Raw genomic sequence first — 18114 nt, 5'->3', positions numbered from 1 at the left:
TTTCCGTGTAACGGAGGTCCCGATGGCTATCCCGCCGCCGTTACTCTCATCTCTGGTGGTCACAAATGCATTGCTGTAATTCTGTTTGATAAGATGCTGCTGTTGGAGGGAGTAGGTGGTCGAAAGAAGTTCGTTGGCTTGCCTGTGGAAAGCCTGTAATTATAGATGTAAGTAAACAGTGTAATCAAAAATAATATTTTATCATGAAGTTAAGGTTTGCCTAAGTACAGAGCAGCTTACGAAAAAGCAGGAGCGCATTATGAAACAATTGCGGGGTCACATTTAGGATTTCCCAAACACAACTGTAAATGAATCATGTTGTTTGACTCAAACACAGCTTCATAAGCTTAATGCGGCCAAACAAACTAACAACGCGGTGGCATCAATGCAAAAAGCTGGTGAAAGATTTACATTGTTCGCGGACAATACAACGTTGTTAGCTACTGAGGCTACTGCGTCTAAAAAAGCAGTTGCGTTAAGGGCCATTGGAACATCATCCGGAATTTCTTTGAAAAAGCTTGTTGTTGTAGGGTTTAACGCCATTTTCAGCACAAGATAGGCTATACATGGCGGCCAGTATAACTGGTGGAGGAAGAACCATGGAAAACCCAGGGAAGAACCACCGTTTGAAAAAGGTAACTGGAGACCTTATTGCATCTCGCAAACGAACATTGAAAGGAAAAGGCCTTCGATTAGCAGGGACAACTCAGAGAATATCCTCATGTCGAGATTTTCGACCACCGGATGTAACTCGCAAAAGGCCACGCTTCCGTTAACCAACATTCAGTTTTAAGTTACTCAAGATGGCATAGTCAGTCAAACATTTCCGGGATATCTTTATGCGAAATGAACATGCATCAGTGATTCAACGAACAAGGGAAACAGGCATCGTTAACCTGGATTCGACAACAGGACCTGGCACTCATTGGGCAGAATACGCGGTGACACCGAATGATCATTTTTATTTTGATGTTTACGGATTTGCACTGTCATTTGAAATTAGTTATTATTTACCTGGGGCACTAGTGCCCTTGGCAGACGAAAACCACAGTGTTATTAAACTCTGCCGTTACAAATTCGATTGGACGGGTCGATATATGCGCATCTTGTTATTGAACTCTTTCGTGCACTTCCAGGAATCAGAACTTGTTCACCAACAAAACAAACACTTATTGATTTTACGCTGTCACTCAGAAAGTTCGGATGATATATAAAATGCATGTTATTAACATTTACGGACGCTACTTAACCTGATGTGGAGTGATGAGGATCTGAGCAGGTATGCCATCAAAGCAGGTTCGGCTGAGATTATCAGCTGGGTCATTGATGTTGACCCAGTTGAGCTTGTAATTTTTCACGATAAATTTGGAAATCACCAGATTCAAAGACTTTGGTGTTTTCTGTGGAATTTATCAAAGGCTAAGTTGTCACAAATATGAATTTTAAAGTTAAAATGCCTGGTGATGAAATGAGTAGGTACCATATTATGAACGAAACTCGACTTCAGCTGATGTAAGAACCCATCGATTATAATGATGATACGAATAAACAATACGTGGGTAGATAATATTAAGGTCGTCGCTGATGACATCAGATTGTCAGAAAAACATGGTAAGTATCTTGATGGTACATATTGGAATATACAGAGAATAGGAGGAGCAGAAAACTCTAGAGTATTTGGTGTAAGAATTATAAATACTAACTGGTTTCATCGTAGTGGCAATTTTAGACTTGTTGCTGATAGATCCGTGTATTATTTTTGATCATTTATTCGTCCATTAACAGATGGGATCTGTTAGTATTCAATAAGAAGACCAAAAACTATCACCGGAAATCATAATGCTGCAGCTAAGATATAAAAAGGTAGGGATTCTTTATTTAGGTCAGATCCCAGTGATACGTTATCACAAACCTTTTGGTTGCAGGCTCATTTATGATCAATAAGGATGAAATAATAGAGATACGTGGAGCAGATGTTGGTGGTGAAGCGTTATCAATCGTCTATGACATTTGTGTGTAAGGTTTGTTATTACATATAAGTGTGGATTTCCACCGCGGTGATGAGTTTGTGGAATTTACTGATAGGGTATTGGATCGCCTAACCAGAGATACTAACATCGATAGTGATTTGGCTCCACTTTTCGATGACTATCTGCATGAAAGTGGCGTTAACCAACCCTCGAATTCACTGAAATAGAATTTTGTTAAAAACCAAATAGAAATTAATGATTGGGACCACCCTAATATGCCAAGCTTGGAATCATTCCATTATCACGCGAAAGCGTTCAGTATACGCATTGAAATCCAGACATGTAAACACCCAGGAATTTGTTCTACAACGAGGAAGTGGAATTTACTGACAAATCTATCCCAACTGAATTTCCAGTTAGTTATGTTAAACCAACATTGATTGACTCAACTATGAAAATAAAAAAACTCTGCCGTTATTCAACAAAGACGCACATATCCGTGTAATTCTTTTTCGAAAACGAGAGCGATCGCTTCATACTCTAAAAACGGGTGCAATATGGTCCTATATGAACATAATAATAGCCCACATCGCTAGAAGCACAATTGCCCGAGAGTTAAATATTCTTCAGAGAGATATTTGCTATGATCAAATGACAGTTTTACCTGTGAAAAATGGCATTTTCCTAAGAGTGCACGCGCTTCTCGCACTTGTACAATGCCAGCCTGTAGAGCAATTATAGTTTGTGATCACGTTATTTATAGAAGAACCATCATAGACCGTCAATGTTACCGACATGAAATAATAATCGAAGTGGAATAAACGAGATGAAATCATTAAGAAAACCGCTCTTAAATGTGAAACACAAGCGTGTCTGTCTTGTCGTCGTTGCAGTTTGTGGAATCTCCGCAGTAACAACCGTTGGTGTTGGTGTGGAGGAAATTGCAACCACAACTACTATCAAAACAACGCCAATTGAAATTGCTGTCTGGGCTATATCAATAGTAACCGGTGTCGCGAGCGGTGCTGGTAAAATAATTTAAGTACGAATACATCCTCAAGTACTTGTCTGTTCATAGGTTCTTGCAGCAGCATAAAAGCAACCTGTATACAAATACCAAGTTGAACTCAACGGCTATCGAGGATACAATAATTAACATGGCTGAATTCGAGATGGTGTTGACGGAAATGGAAAGCCATCCAAGACGTCGTTAACACATAATGTACTGAGTGTACTGGTTGACGATTGTATTGTTTACATTACGGGTAAAGTCATGGGGCATAGAAGGTTTTGACCTATGTCAGTAAGTCCAAATGATACTACTTACAGAGGATCAACTTTAATGTGCGATGTTGAATTTGAAGCTAAACAATTGTAACTTTACGCTAAAAGAGCTGCCTGTGCTAGCATTTAAACAACATATTGGATGTTATGAGCATATTTGTAGAAGATGGTGTCAAATCATGTGATCTGTTCTGTTTGGATGAAATAAATTTTTTTATATTAAATTGTCTTTGCATGGAACATCACAGGGACGATTCAGAGAAGGAAAATTGGTAAACATGGAGGGGTAAAATGTAAAGCTGCCACTGAATGTGAGGATACTATTTCTCCAAAGTCAGACTCTGGCAGCAAATAATGTATATGACTGGACTAAGAGACAAAGCTATTTTCGTCCACTTTGGGCTGATCCATTGCTTGAATTCATTGACACTAAAGGAAAAGGAAAGAGGTTTTGCAATTATTGCAGACCTTATCCCAAAGTGGCACTAGTTGGAAATTCAACCAGTTTATTTGTCAACGGAACCGACAATTGCAGGATCTATCAAGTTTTATTAGATTTGGACCGCATAAATCCTGTTTAGCACAGTAAAACCATGACACTAACCAACATATTCAAAACATCGCCGATGTTAAGGTTACAAACACCATATTGGGTATGGCGTTTTAAAACTAAATGAAAATGAAATGAAAGAAAGCAGCAAGAGCGCTCTGTAACACACCCTACACTCTAGCCCACAAAACTTATTTTCTGAGATGGAGATGCTTTGTGAGAATAACGGTGCTAATTGTACAAAACATACTCCGGGCAAGACAATTATTTACTCAAATTAATCAAGTCTTTAGAGAAGACGTTAGGGAAGGTCTGATCTCCAGTAAATCCCTCTCCATTCTTGCTGATTGAAGCACTACCATATTGAAGCAAGATCTAGAGCATATAAGATACTTTGACAATGCAAAATTAAATACGTAAGCCCTTTGAGGTAATAAATATGTTGCGCATTATTTGTGTTATTTTTAATATTGATTAAAATGCACAGATCTCATCAAATCTATGCAAGAGATTGAAATTTCACAAGTGAAAATGTATGATGGGACAAGACAATTTTCTGAAATCACTTGTCCTGTACGCGTGATTCAAAACAAAATTTGTTCAGGTCTGCAATATAAAAATTATACATCTGATCAGAAGCCAATCGTTTAGTCTTATATGGAGATTGCTAGATGATGCAGTTTTGTGATGTTGGCTAAGTTAAAAATTTTTAATGAAATTCAACGGAGCTAATATGTTCGACTTGCTTATTAAGCATATATTCTCCTCGGAACTGGACACTATTATCATCTTAATTCACTTCACAGGTAGCACACACACGTCGAACCTAATGTGGGTATGTGACGTTGACGGTTATTTGCCGTTGTTGGCAGAACGTATGTGTGCTATCTATGTTTAACGTAGCTCGATATAAAACCTGATACCTAGCCTTGGTTGACGTCAGTCTGATATGGTCGAATTTTCTCACGATTTATAACTATTTAACTACATATGTCTGAATTGATTAATTCGCTTGTTACGCTGTATATCTTAACAACCTGGTTTTAATGCTTACTCAACAGATGGAACTCGAAACAACTTCTTTTAAACGTGATTAAATCAACTTGTATGCCAGACCAGTCACTTTGAGCCAAGTAAGAGTTGTTTTCATTAAGGAAATCAATAGTACAAATAAAGTCTTTCTAATTAAAATAGCGATTAACTATCGTTTCTAAAATAATTCATAGTACTTGATAACAGTGTTTACTTTGTTACCTCCTCTTGAATATATGCATATATTAAACACTGACAACTCTTCTAGGAAACTCCCATCAAATTTGATATACATTAATCAACGAATTAACAGAATATATGCTTTATCCTGGAGTTCAAGGCACAGAAATGCTTGCTAGATTTCTCGACACTTGCCATCAAATTAGATAGGAATATTTTTAGATCTATTTTAGTCTTCATCATTGCCGCCACTTTTACTACGACTAGGACATTAGATGATAGCCTTGCTATAAGACACAAAACCGGAATTCATACCCAAATGAAATATAGTGTTTGTCATTTTATAATCTTGATGAATCAGGCATAGAAAGGCTTGTTCTGACTAGGCTGAAGGGAGTTTTCCATTTCTTCTAGATGCCATGCCAACTTCTTCTCGATGCCAAAGTGTGCACGAAGAAACGTTGTTTAGATTTTAAATATGTGAACCAGAGATAATGAGATACTTTCTGAGTGCGAAACAAACAAAATGTTTCGTAATGTAAGTGTTCTTTTGTAGTGGTTAAAATTAAATTATGCCCTGATAAAAGCTTGAAACGCAGAAGCTAAAGAGTACGCATGGATCCACCCTTGCTGCCATCAGAATTAGCAACATAGACATAATATCCTGTTTGCTACAGTTTGTTGTACGTAATCATATTGATGCGAATTTGTTGTCAGAATATTCTTTGTGAAGAGTAACGAATCTGATGTCATGCAACAAGGGAAACTTTTGGTCATGATACTACTATGAAGGTGGTATGCCTGTCAGGAATGTTAATGACCTTCATTATCTTTCTATGTAAAAAAAATATCTTTAAATTAAACTTTGCGTTTATAAAGTCATCGGACTTCAACTAAGGTTTGGTTTGTTTTCCAGGTAATTTTAAAGAGGATTTTCGAAAACAATATACTGTTGGAAATTGTGATCAATGTCATGGCAAGTTGTCCCATCGCTACCAGAAACGCAGAAAGTCCACAGCCCTATATAAGCTTGCAAGAAGCAATAGTCCAGATGATACGAAATCCAAGTGATTATATTACAAATCAATCTCTTGTAGCTGGAAACCTTCCTGACTCAGAATGGGGTATAATGACAGTCCGAGAGATGAGCCACAAAGGAGATCTCACAGTGAAGGACAACAACAGCAAGGGAGAAATGATACTGAAGAGCAACAGTCACCCAGAAGAAATAACACGCAGGAACCAAATCCATACGAAAGCAGAGATGAAAGACACCAACATTCGCCAGAACGACACGAGCGAATCGGAAATGAGTTGGCAGAAAACGAAGTCACATTGGCTGCAAATCATGATCTTCAAATTAACTCCACAGAGAATCCGTCAAATAGTGGTAAATATATGATGCACCTCTATGCTCCATCAAACAGACCACTACTGTAACATCCACAAACACCACCATTACCATCAACAACATGCATAGTCACAACTATCTTTTAACTGCTTTTGCACAGAATATGTAAAAAAGCCCACATCGTGATTGCGATCACAAAACAAAAATACTGTAAGTTGTTTTTAAATTTTCACTTTGTATTCTAAATACAAAGTGAAAATTTAAAAACAACTTACAGTATTGTAAATTAAATCCCAAAAGTTCTATCACAAGTCCAAATGTATGAAGTTCCAAATGAATTCTAGTGGTATTCCAAATAAGTTCCAATATTCAATGTGATGGTGTGCAGGTAGTATCTAACGTCCTAATACGCCAGTGATTTGAATTGTGATGATGTATCTACAAGTCTTTGGCTGTATCACATAAAAAAACCTATTAACAATATAAATTAAATATACATAATAAGACAAATTTTGTAAGAGACTTTACATAAAGAAGACCTACATGTATTCAAATTATTGACCCTTGTAAAACTTCCACGTAATTTAGGGGTTTGCATCCCACTCTTATGTGGGTTCTTACATCTGGGTAAAGTAACTGTTCGATTTGTCATGTTTATTGGCAAACTTCTTTGGAGCTGTTACTCTTTTTGACACAGCATTTTGCCGCAATAGCATTATATTGAAGGGTACATCAGTGGGGCACGGGCTTTATTAGGCATTATGTTGTGTAAAATAAAATTAATATTGTCAAAACTGATACTGCTATAGAGGTATATTTTTGCATTAATGTATTTGTACAGAATCTACTTTCTGTAGCAGCTACACACCATGCGTCTATTTAAAACCTGGAAATGAACATGCTTTATTAATTAAAGTACATTTCTCAGTCTGTCCTCCCATTCTTCATTCAAGTGAATATAAAATAATCGCACTAAACATGTTATTTGATCAACCAGGTAATTGTATATCAAAGGAGAATGCTCTATATTGTCACATTTTTCATTATTGCCTCTGCACTCTTTTTCTGAACATCAGAGGAGTAAGATGATTATATTTGTGGATCGTTCTGTATTTCAAACAACTCCTTTTATGTCGCTTGAGAAAAAAAGTGAAAGTTTTTGCTTGATTTGAATGATATTAAATTGTCCATTAAGGTCCAAGAATTTTAAAACACGTTCCTCGAGTTACACTTGTGGGATTGGGGCGCTGAGTCGGATAGATTGAATATAGAAAGACAAGTATAACTATGAAAAATGCAAGACCACTCTATTTTGCTGACAATATATAGTTGTTTTTGCAGATGATTTGGCTCCATTACCTTCATGTAATAACTTCATGCTGGACAGCTTTTGCCTTCCAGCAGGAAGCCGTATTAGGAGTCCACGGTATCAGACCTTCAGCAACCGACTCGGTACCTTCAAGAATTGGCCCAGCCATCTTACACAGACGCCTAGAGAATTAGCGCACGCAGGATTCTACTCATTAGGTTCGACACTATTTCATTTAGTAAATTAACTTTGACGAATTTCTTTGATCATAATATTTGTAATACAATTGCCTTAAAATAATTTCAATTCTCTTCGACTCGTGATCGGCTGCTTCGCGTTCGTCGATATTTCACGTTTATTTTGCGGTTGTAATAATTATCCAAACGCAAAACAAGTGTGCAGTTGAGGATAAAAGTGGTAAGAGCCATATTTCTCATTCAGATTTGTTTAGGCTTTTTTTAAAAAAGATTCCGTATTACGCCCTTCATAAACTTCTCTACGTAATTGGCCTATTGTTTGATCAATTACTTTCTGCAGTATGATAGAACGCAAGTATGTAATGTAAAAAAACACAATTCACCATTATTTTGAAAAAAAATTTGTATATGGCATTTGATATCCTTATTGTTATTTATATTATTAAACATGTTTATATATGGATTCAAGAAACCATGTACATATTAAGACTCGTCAAGGATGAGGAGGAATCATCTTGTTTCTCTTTCTCTCTCTTGAACAGTTTGCGCGAATATCGCGGTAATCTGTTGTTATTATGTTTTAAATGCTAGACAACTTTTCGTTTTGTTTTGGATTAAACTTTCATATATTTTTGAATCGAGCATCATCATCATTATTCCAGGAAAGGCTGATGTTGTCAGATGTTTTTCCTGTGATGGAGGTTTGAAAAACTGGGAACCGGAAGATGATCCCTGGATCGAGCATGCGCGTTGGTTTTCTGACTGTGATTACTTACGACATGTCAAAGGGGAAGAATTTATTCAACTTGTACGTCTCATGGACGAGGAATCAGAAGCTGAGGTAAACTATTTTGACCATCAGTTAATCATCTAATGTAATGGAATAAACAATGAATCATTGAAAATAATTAATGATACTAATACTATTACTTTTAATATTAGTTTTGGATGTCAGACTGATTTGAGGCTAGGAATACATTGGCAATATTGATGAACCATATGTGCCGTTATTTCTAGTGCCACAATTCATCCAACACTGACTGGGTATATCAATCATATCAGCTTTTGTGTGCTTCTGCAATGAAATTTTATCATGTATCATCAATTTATGTTAGTCTGAATAAACATCGTTATGTTCTTTGTGTCGAGTGTAAATTTTGTTTTGTTGTTGTTTTGTTTTATGCACTAATTGGGGCACCGGTGTCCTAATACACGATCATTGCTTGCTTTCGCCTAGTACTGACCCTTAAAGATATATATCTTGCCAGGAAGTTACCCTATATTCATATTGCACTTGTTCTTTCTGATTACATTTTAACAGATTGTAATTTTATGTTTGATTTAATATTCTCTTTTTGTAAAGGAACTTGTAAAACAATTTGAGTAAAAGTCTTGCAAACAAATGTGTCCTTCTGACATTAAGAAAATCTGATCTCAATCTTTTATGAAGGTTTCTTTATTCCTACCTGGTCAGAAGTCAGATATCTACATGATTTTTAAAATTTCTAAATCGCGTCGTAGCCATCGTTTTGAATATGCTTAAATATCCGAAGCTAAATTTATCCAGAACAACCAATTTTTCAATATCTGTTTGATTATTTTCAACAATAGTGTTTCATTTATTGTCTTTTCATGACGATAATGAAAGCGTTATTTTGTGACTAATAGTTGATCGTACGTTACCTAGTAATGTACTCGGTTACTGGTGTGTTCCATTCGAGGCATTTTACTCTAATGGCCTTGGGAATACATAACCTATTTATGTTGCTGTGACTCTTAATTGGTCGTACAGTATATACATTTCTATTTCAAGCAAAACGTTGCCCCTACAGATTCTGGAAGAATTTAGTTTTCTTTGTTGTTCATTTTACTGTGGGCTGGGGAGATGTGGAATACGCTGGTTGCACTTTCATGTGTGTCGTAAGCAGCGACCTAAGGGAGGCAAGATTTGCATAGTGTCAGTGGTTAGTGTGCCGGTATCACGACCGAAAGGGTGCATCACGTGTTTGGATCCTGCCATCGAATCAGCCTTTTTCCATCTTAAGCATCTACTGTGGTGTCCCATTGGACAAGGCATTGTACTCCAAAAGCTTTAGCACTAGATAACCTACTTGTGTTGCTGTTACGTAAAACATAACTGAAAACAATAAACCATGCCTGTTTGTATTTTAGGATGACCAACCCTCACTAAATGAGGAGGAAAAGGCAACGAGCTATATGCAGGCTCTGAATTTAGATAATGATCAGGGTAAGTAACACCTGTCATAAATACAGAAATAATTCATAAAAGACACACGATGCATATGGGCAGTATAATCTAGCTCATGGGAGCCAAGATATCTGCGAGGACTCTGGCAAGCCTCATTTCTGTGCATAATTCTTGTCCACTCAAGTTTTCTATTCGGCCTATATAGATCGAGGAAATTCTATTAATCACCCATTACCAATCAGTTCCAAATGTATTTGATTTCCACAAAATTATTTTCTTTATTATCACTCATTTTTCATGTTGCTTACCTAACCTTGGTTAAATTTTTCTTTTGTTTTTTTTTGAACTGCAAAGGACAAACGAAAATGCTGTCAGACAGATTTATGTGTGTATTTATGTACGTATGTATGTGCGTTTCTGTTTATTTTAATTACAACAGAGCCCAGCGTTCTAGATGCAGACTGTGCTCAGAGTGTCGTCCAGACTGGTTTCTCTGACATGACCGTGGTTAGAGCTATCAACGATCTTCTTAAAGAAGGTGGGGATCTTTTGTGTTCAATAATTTATTTTCCATAGAAACAGGAACTAAATAGAAACATATTTTCAATAGAACTTTGTAAACTATACTACTTTTAATAATTGTTATCATTCATATATAACGTCCTGCAATCACAGTTCATTGGCCTAGTCTTTTTAAACTGTGATTTACACTCGCTTAAAAAGAACTCGTAAAAATACAGGGAATTGTGATTAGTTTGTTGTTGCCTTGTGCTATAATATCGCTTCATTTACTAAAATCAGCATTTTTGTTAAATTATTATATGTCAAACATTGCAAATAATTTAGGGTTTGATTAGGTATTAATAGAAAAGGGGTTTATGGCAGAGTATATTTCAAAGTACGGCGCTTGAAGATATATCACTGACCGAAATAGAAATAACCAATGTGACATAGACCTATTTTTTTGCATGTATTCAAAAGTTATTATATTTTCACATGTTAAACGTTCCATGACCTTAACTATGCTAGGTAGGGAGGAATTTGGATCCCAGGACATACTGACTGTACTACTGGACAAGGAGGAAGAAGGAAATGTACCAAGACAAGCTGAGAAATCTCTATCCTCCACCATGAATACCCATCAAAATGAAGCAGGTAAAGATATGCAATGATTTTAATTTTTAAAAAATAGCACAATCACCGTAACTTGAAAACGCTTAGTTTAAATATTCAGGATAACCTGAACTCATCTTACTGACCTGACGGAATACCTACAACTATATCATTGCCTGCTATAATCGATGTGGTGATATCTTTAAATGATTATAAATAAACACTAAGTTTATGTTCATTGGAATTGTAGAGTTTGCAAGAAAATATGATCTGGCAGTACTCCAGTACCAAATACAATTACGAACAAGAAAACATTACATATTGTTTGGGATAAACTTTATTAGAATTTTTTGCAATTTCCAGATACGCTTAGTCCACTATTTCCTAATATTAGACACCTTTGAAGTATATTAATTTAGTCCTTGTGACATTATATTTTGATTGTATTGTTCGATTATTTTAGTACTCAGAAATCTATATACTAGTATGCGATGGACTTTTATTGTTTTCTTAGTTTCAGCTGTGCCAATCTTGCAAGAGAACGATACACTAAAGCGCCAAATGATGTGCACGGAATGTGGAGAGCACGAGCGCAACGTGCTGTTTCTCCCATGCAGACACCACACAGTGTGTGAGACATGTTCTCCACATATATATGTCTGTTTCACCTGCTTCCGAAGGGTCCGACAGAAGGTCAAAACCTACATGAGCTAAACATTATCTTAAACATTTACTTCTTACTGAACAATTACAAACTGTAAAGACGTCTACAATTCTTGGACTTGATATCTTGTCTAGTCTTTCCGTTACCGAAGTACCGATCACACTGGTAGGGCCAGCTAAACAAACAATACATTTACTTGAAAAAAATACCTTCATAAGTTTGGATATATTTTAGCAAGAAATTATAAACAATATTGCAATATTGTTCTGTTTTGTTTTTTCTTCTCTTTTTTCTGCTTGAACAGTCGTAAGAATTTAAAATATAAACATACAATTCACTCTGTGAAATCTTCTATTAAAATTTTTAAAAATGTAGACATAGCAAGAAAGATTTAAGGAGTCATTTCAACTTTAAGGCACGGTCAGGACTGCCCTACGTTTGGAGACAACTTTACCCCATGATCAAATACAAACGAAATATTCCACAACGTAAATCGTATAACAAACCAATATTAGCTATAATTTCAGCTTCAGAGTTTCAAATATATCGTTGGAATTATATTTTTAATTGAACAAGTTTAAGAGGAGACTTACAATTTGTCTATTAAAATTACAGAAAAACCGAATTTGTTTAGTAAACAAAGGAATAAAACGACAAACATTTGCAACTCACAAGCGGACGTATAACAGAGAGCAGCATCAGTTGTGATAGTCATGCCAAATTAGAAGAATTCCGTCTTGTTACAATATTCGGAAATATTGTTGTTCACCTCAACTATCTCTGATTTTTCGGCCTAGATACCGTGAAATGCACATAAACGGCTTGTCGCCACTTTCGGAACTCTGTAATTATCACCAGCGATACAAGCGGCCATTTCCCCCCAGTATGACTATTTCTCAAAATCACCAATAGTAGATCGATTCTTCTCCCAACAGTATCAACCATGCTGCGTGTATAAGTGCGGACTAGCTTTATGTTGATTGGCTAATATTATGCGCAACGTAAGCCACGTGAAACGAGTAGTGTGAGTCCGCGTTCTTTCAAATATAGAAACATATTTTCGTATATAAATTTTCTTCTTTCATTTGGTTGACTTTTGGTTTGATAATTTGTTTTATGATGCCATTGATTATAGTATGTGGTATAAAGATATTAGTGTCTTTCTTTTGTGAACTTGATGTGTATTTTTGATACATTAAAATGGGTAATGGTTGTCGACGATTCGGCAGCTATTTTGTTTACAACAGGTACTATAAATGCTGCTGAAAAACCAGTATTTAGAGACATGCGCTATTAAAGATTTCAGCTAGGGTCTCATATTTCTTTCTATTGTAAACAAACACTGGACGCAGACGCCATCATGTTTAATTTGTAAACAAATCATGTACACTCGCGTAACAGGCGCTTTACGTTGTGGTTGTTTAAATTTGTTTCTGAATGAACTAAAACTGATGTTGCGTGGACTGCTACATACCAGATGCCTTTGCGCATTCCGCGTTGATACAATGTTTCGGATTTAGGTTAGCTATAGTATACAACAGACGAAAGAAAATGTCTTTACAAAAAACATACAAGTGACAAGTCATATACTGTCTTCTTTAGCTGGTGATAAGAATGACAAAAATATATACATACAGTTTTGCATCCTGAATTTCCTCAAAATGTACTTTCTTAGTTCTGCAAATCCGAATTACATGAGCCATGTCATAGGTTCTCAATTTTGATCACACATTTCGAAATTGTACTGTAATTTCGATGGCAGGTGCAGTTACATTCTCCTTACTGCACTCACAATGGAATGAGCATTAAATTCCATTGAGTTTTTTTTATATATAATTGCAATAGAAAAACTTCATATTTTCCCCACGTTATGATTTCAAACATTCAATGACAGAAACAGAAACACATTTGCAGATGTCAGCACGCTTCTCTCTAGCTTATTCAATCCCCCGTATTTCTTGTGAAATTATCACATACAAATCCAGTCCATAATCACAAAATTTCGTAGAATCGAAAGAAAAAAATTACCAAAAATCTATTCATTCCAGATCAAATGGAAAAGTTGTTGCAATGCACATTCATTCACAATATGATTCCAAATTTCAGTTTTAAATAGATACGCCATTTTCTTTCGAAAGTTATGACGAGCGCGCGACTAAGTTCAAATTTATCTGGGCGGAGTTATGTGCGCAGTAATAATGTTGGTGTTGTGTAATGATGAATATGCGCTTGTATATTTAGTTTCGAATACGGCATACATTCATTTACGTTGTTTCTTGTAGTGTATTTTGTTTATATTATTAAGCCTTAGGTAGAATTTAAAAAATGAGCATATAATAAAAAGGTTACTGCATTTGTATGGGAAAATATGAACTCGTTTTGTCGGATAGATATACTCCACTCCCAAGGTCGTGCAGTATTCCATCCAAAAAAAACTCGTTCATATTTTCCCATTCGATTGCAGTAACCTATAAATACTACGGTATGTAATGGACGTCAGAACAAATAGATCAACTCCTATACCTGATTCCACGACGATTTCCTAGAAGAAGAGTTTGGTATTTTTCACTTGTAACTCATTTCACTGAACTAAATCTAAATCATAGACATAGCGTTTAATATCATAGTAGCGTTTAATATCACAATAAAGATAATTTCTTTCTGGAGAACCGAGATTGCTCTCTGTATATAGGTATTTATAAAATTATGTAATAATAAGCACCATTTTGATTGATTGATACGCAATCAACTGGTAATCATAAATTCCAGTGGTACGGAACTAAATGGGAAACGGGAGGCTAACATAAAATCCAGTGGTACGGAACCAGCTGTCTAAAAACACAGCCCAGTGGTACGGAACCAGCTGGAAAACACAAACTAGTGGTACGGAACCAATTGAAAGAAAACAAACACGAGTCGTTTGGTAATCATGCTCGAAAGTATTTTATCAGTGAACCAAGGACAATAGACTGACAAAGCCATCTTAGGCACATATGTTGATGAAATGAATTTATGCAAGAGACAACGGGAAGTACATCTACATAAAGGTTTATGGTTCTCTGCTTTCATTTTGCGTACGACAGAGATCGAGCCTGATTGTGCCGATAACATTTTTTTACATTTTATGTATTTGTTAATTCATTCATTGCACTTTCATAAGCTGGTATTTTCTAGTCTGGAAAAATTGATTTTCCCTATTTTAATAGCTGCTATGGATTGTGTACTTTAGACTAATTATTGAGGCTGATATTTTTTAGCACAAGGGAGCAGTCATTTTAGTTAGCAGTGAGCTTAGATCATGTACAGTTTCCAAAAGTACAATATCCATAGGAATATAATCGACATTACATTAATGTAGCATAGAGGTATGCCAACATTCTCTCCATTGTGCATGTTTTAAATGCAAACAACTTCACCTTACATATGTCACTCACTCAAAAGTACATAATAACTGGTGAGCGCCCCCTGAAGTGTGTTGAAATATTAGAGGAAAACTTTTATAACTTTCATAACTTTTATAAAATTTTATATGAAAGCGTTGATTATCAACTTTTTCTTAGAAACGTGCTGAAGTGTTTGTCCAACATATTGCATGCTACATTTTTACAGGTTATCAAATAGATCACATCAGTTGATATGCAGTTATTGTTATCACGTAGAGAAAATACCTCTTTTGTATTAGTACTACAGAAAGCAGTACTTTTTCTTATGTTTGCACATAGGGAGCACCTGTATATGTTAGCTACATTTAGAATTTGTTTCTTTTTCTTTTCTGTTTGTTTAGTTCTAATTTTAAAAAATTGCAGACTCTTGGGTCATCTGTAAACGAGAATTCGTTTATTTTGTAAAGCGTTTTTACGCTGGTTTTATCTTATAAATTTAGGAGACTATAATATTTATTAAGTATACGACCTATTTTAGATAATGAAGAATTATATTGTATTGTGAAAGGAATTATATCTCTCTCTATTTTACATTATACTGTGTTAAAAGCCTCATGTTGAGTAAGATTACGGGCTTTGTTCAGCGCATAATTAATTATATGTGTAGGACAATTTCTATTTTGGAAATATGTTTGTAACTTATTCAACGAAATTTGTATTTGACAATGATCTGAGAATAATGAGTCGGTATCTTTTGGACTGGACTAGCTATATGGTATACCGTGTTTACATGATGACATGGGATGAAATGAAGAATATTCCACATATTAGTAGATATTAGTTTCCTTGATATGAATATTTGTAGAGATAGTGTTATCAATGATTTTTAAAAATTACATTTACATCTAAATATGAAACAGGCGTACTAGATGCAGTATGAATAAATTTAAACGTCAGGTGGAAATGATTTAGGTGATCATTACATTTTTTCAGTTCTTCAGTTGAATAGTTCCAGATGATACATCTGTCATCTAAAAGTCTGAACCAAACAGATGGATTAAACTTTTCGTTTTGAAGAAAATCCTTTTCTAATTTACCCATGAAAGGGAAGAGTATGAAGGAGCCATATTAATACCCATTGACGTACCCATTATATGCATGTAATTCGTATTATTAAGTTGAAAATAATTATTTTCCAAGATAAGTTTAACTATTTTACAAATATCTTCACTAGATAGTGTGCTATTATTTTTACAATATATTTACACGCTTCAATACTTGCTGCATGCGGAATGTTGATATATGTTGATACTATATCTAATGAAACCAGGATCGAGTAATCAGATAGCTGTGGAATAGACTTCAACTTTTTAATGAAAGAAGTAGTATCTTTAATATATGAAGGAAGTGATTTCATTAAAGGTTGTAAACACAATCAATGCATTTGGATAGGTTTTCAGTATATGAATTACAACCTGATATAATGGGTCGTCCTGGATAATTTAAAGGTAAATTATGGTCAGGATTTGTATGAGTTTTGGGTAATATGTAGAATTGAGGTGTACGTATGTTAAGAGGGAAAGTATCAAATTCCTCATATACGGAATTATTATGTTCAGCGATCTCATTAATGCATGTTGACATTTTTTTATTTAATTTCTATTTACTGTTCTTCCTTAATATCTTTGTAGTATTTTTCACCATTTAATTGACGTTGAACTCTTTTAACATAATTTACTTGATTCGTAATAATAATAGTGTTTGACTTATCGTCCTTTTTAATCACTATACTGTCGTCATTCATTAGATTACATAAAGACTTTAATTTCGTCCTTAGAAATATTATTATGATATTGCTTTTTATGATTACCATTTAATATCTTTTTTGTGATCGCGTATATATATAAATCGAAATATGAATCACGTCCACTAGATGATTTAAAAGATGATTTAATTATGATAAAATTACCAATTTTTTACAGAATGAAAATAATTCGATTTACTCTCTGAATTATTGTATGCTTTATCATAAAAAATTCTTTTAATTTTAGGCGTCCAGAAAAATTAAAAATTTCTTCAGCTAATTTAAATTTATTGTGACATTTTGGTTTGGGACAAAAGTTTAGGCCTTTGCCTAACAGTATATAGTCAGTATCAGTTAATCTTCTCGTGAGAGGTTTAACACTGTTTCTTAAACTCTCTTAATTTGTTATCTTCGCTTTATTTCTTTTTTTTCCCATTACATCTTTGAATTACAGTGCAAATGTAAACCAGGATGAAACATATTCTCAGCTAGGTAATTGAACAATTCAAATTGCGATCAATAACTTATCTATTTCAAAGAAAAATATTAGAAAGGTTATCTAGGTGACAAGTTTTGGGTGACTTCTCCAACCACTCTGGGGCGACTTCTCCAGATACGTTTGGGCGAGTTCTCAAATGTGCGAGTTCTCCCAGGTCGAGTTCTCCATGGGGCGAGTTCTCCGCATACCAAAATACGTTCGCAATCCAGAAGCAAATTGACATAACTGACGCCAAAGTCCCTAACAGAGAGAATCCCTCCGCACGCAGCCGGTGCGAAAGCATTGCGATTGGCTGGGCAGAAAACGTGATTGCAAACTTTAAATATATTGGACCTTGACAGCACGCTGCATGACAATCTGGCGGAAAATTGTAGACCCAATCACACCTCCCATAAATGTCCTTACGTAGGCGTAAATCGTTTTAAGAAATTATGTAATTATAAGCACCATTTTGATTGATTCTTGATTGGGGTATTTAGTAACATTTTTATAACTTCAAATGCCTTGATGACTTGGTCATGTAGACTCCTAAATACTCACTTTGTTTTTACGTTTTCCGCCGTGCAAGA

General features: G+C 35.2%; 1 protein-coding gene across 4 annotated transcripts in view; it reads left to right on the top strand.

The window, feature by feature from the left end:
* LOC149773084 (baculoviral IAP repeat-containing protein 8-like) overlaps positions 1-12120 on the top strand; it is a 29596-nt gene extending 17476 nt beyond the window's left edge. For 2 of the 4 annotated variants that reach the window (XM_089946922.1, XM_089946921.1), the window contains exons 2-8: positions 5933-6406; positions 7709-7894; positions 8536-8714; positions 10046-10121; positions 10522-10620; positions 11112-11237; positions 11710-12120. In XM_089946922.1, coding sequence (XP_089803048.1) covers positions 6136-6406; positions 7709-7894; positions 8536-8714; positions 10046-10121; positions 10522-10620; positions 11112-11237; positions 11710-11909 — 1137 coding nt within the window. In that variant the 5' untranslated portion in view covers positions 5933-6135 and the 3' untranslated portion in view covers positions 11910-12120. The remainder of the gene's footprint in view (positions 1-5932; positions 6407-7708; positions 7895-8535; positions 8715-10045; positions 10122-10521; positions 10621-11111; positions 11238-11709) is intronic. The other 2 variants (XM_089946924.1, XM_089946923.1) reach the window with 1 other exon arrangement.
* The last annotated feature ends 5994 nt before the right edge of the window (positions 12121-18114 follow it).

This window comes from Sinohyriopsis cumingii, unplaced genomic scaffold (genome assembly GCF_028554795.1).
Source record: "Sinohyriopsis cumingii isolate HCF-2022 unplaced genomic scaffold, ASM2855479v2 utg000913l, whole genome shotgun sequence".
In the NCBI taxonomy this organism is placed as follows: domain Eukaryota; kingdom Metazoa; phylum Mollusca; class Bivalvia; order Unionida; family Unionidae; genus Sinohyriopsis; species Sinohyriopsis cumingii.
The sequence above is the reverse complement of the archived record's forward strand: the minus strand, read 5'-3'. Positions and strand labels throughout refer to the sequence as shown.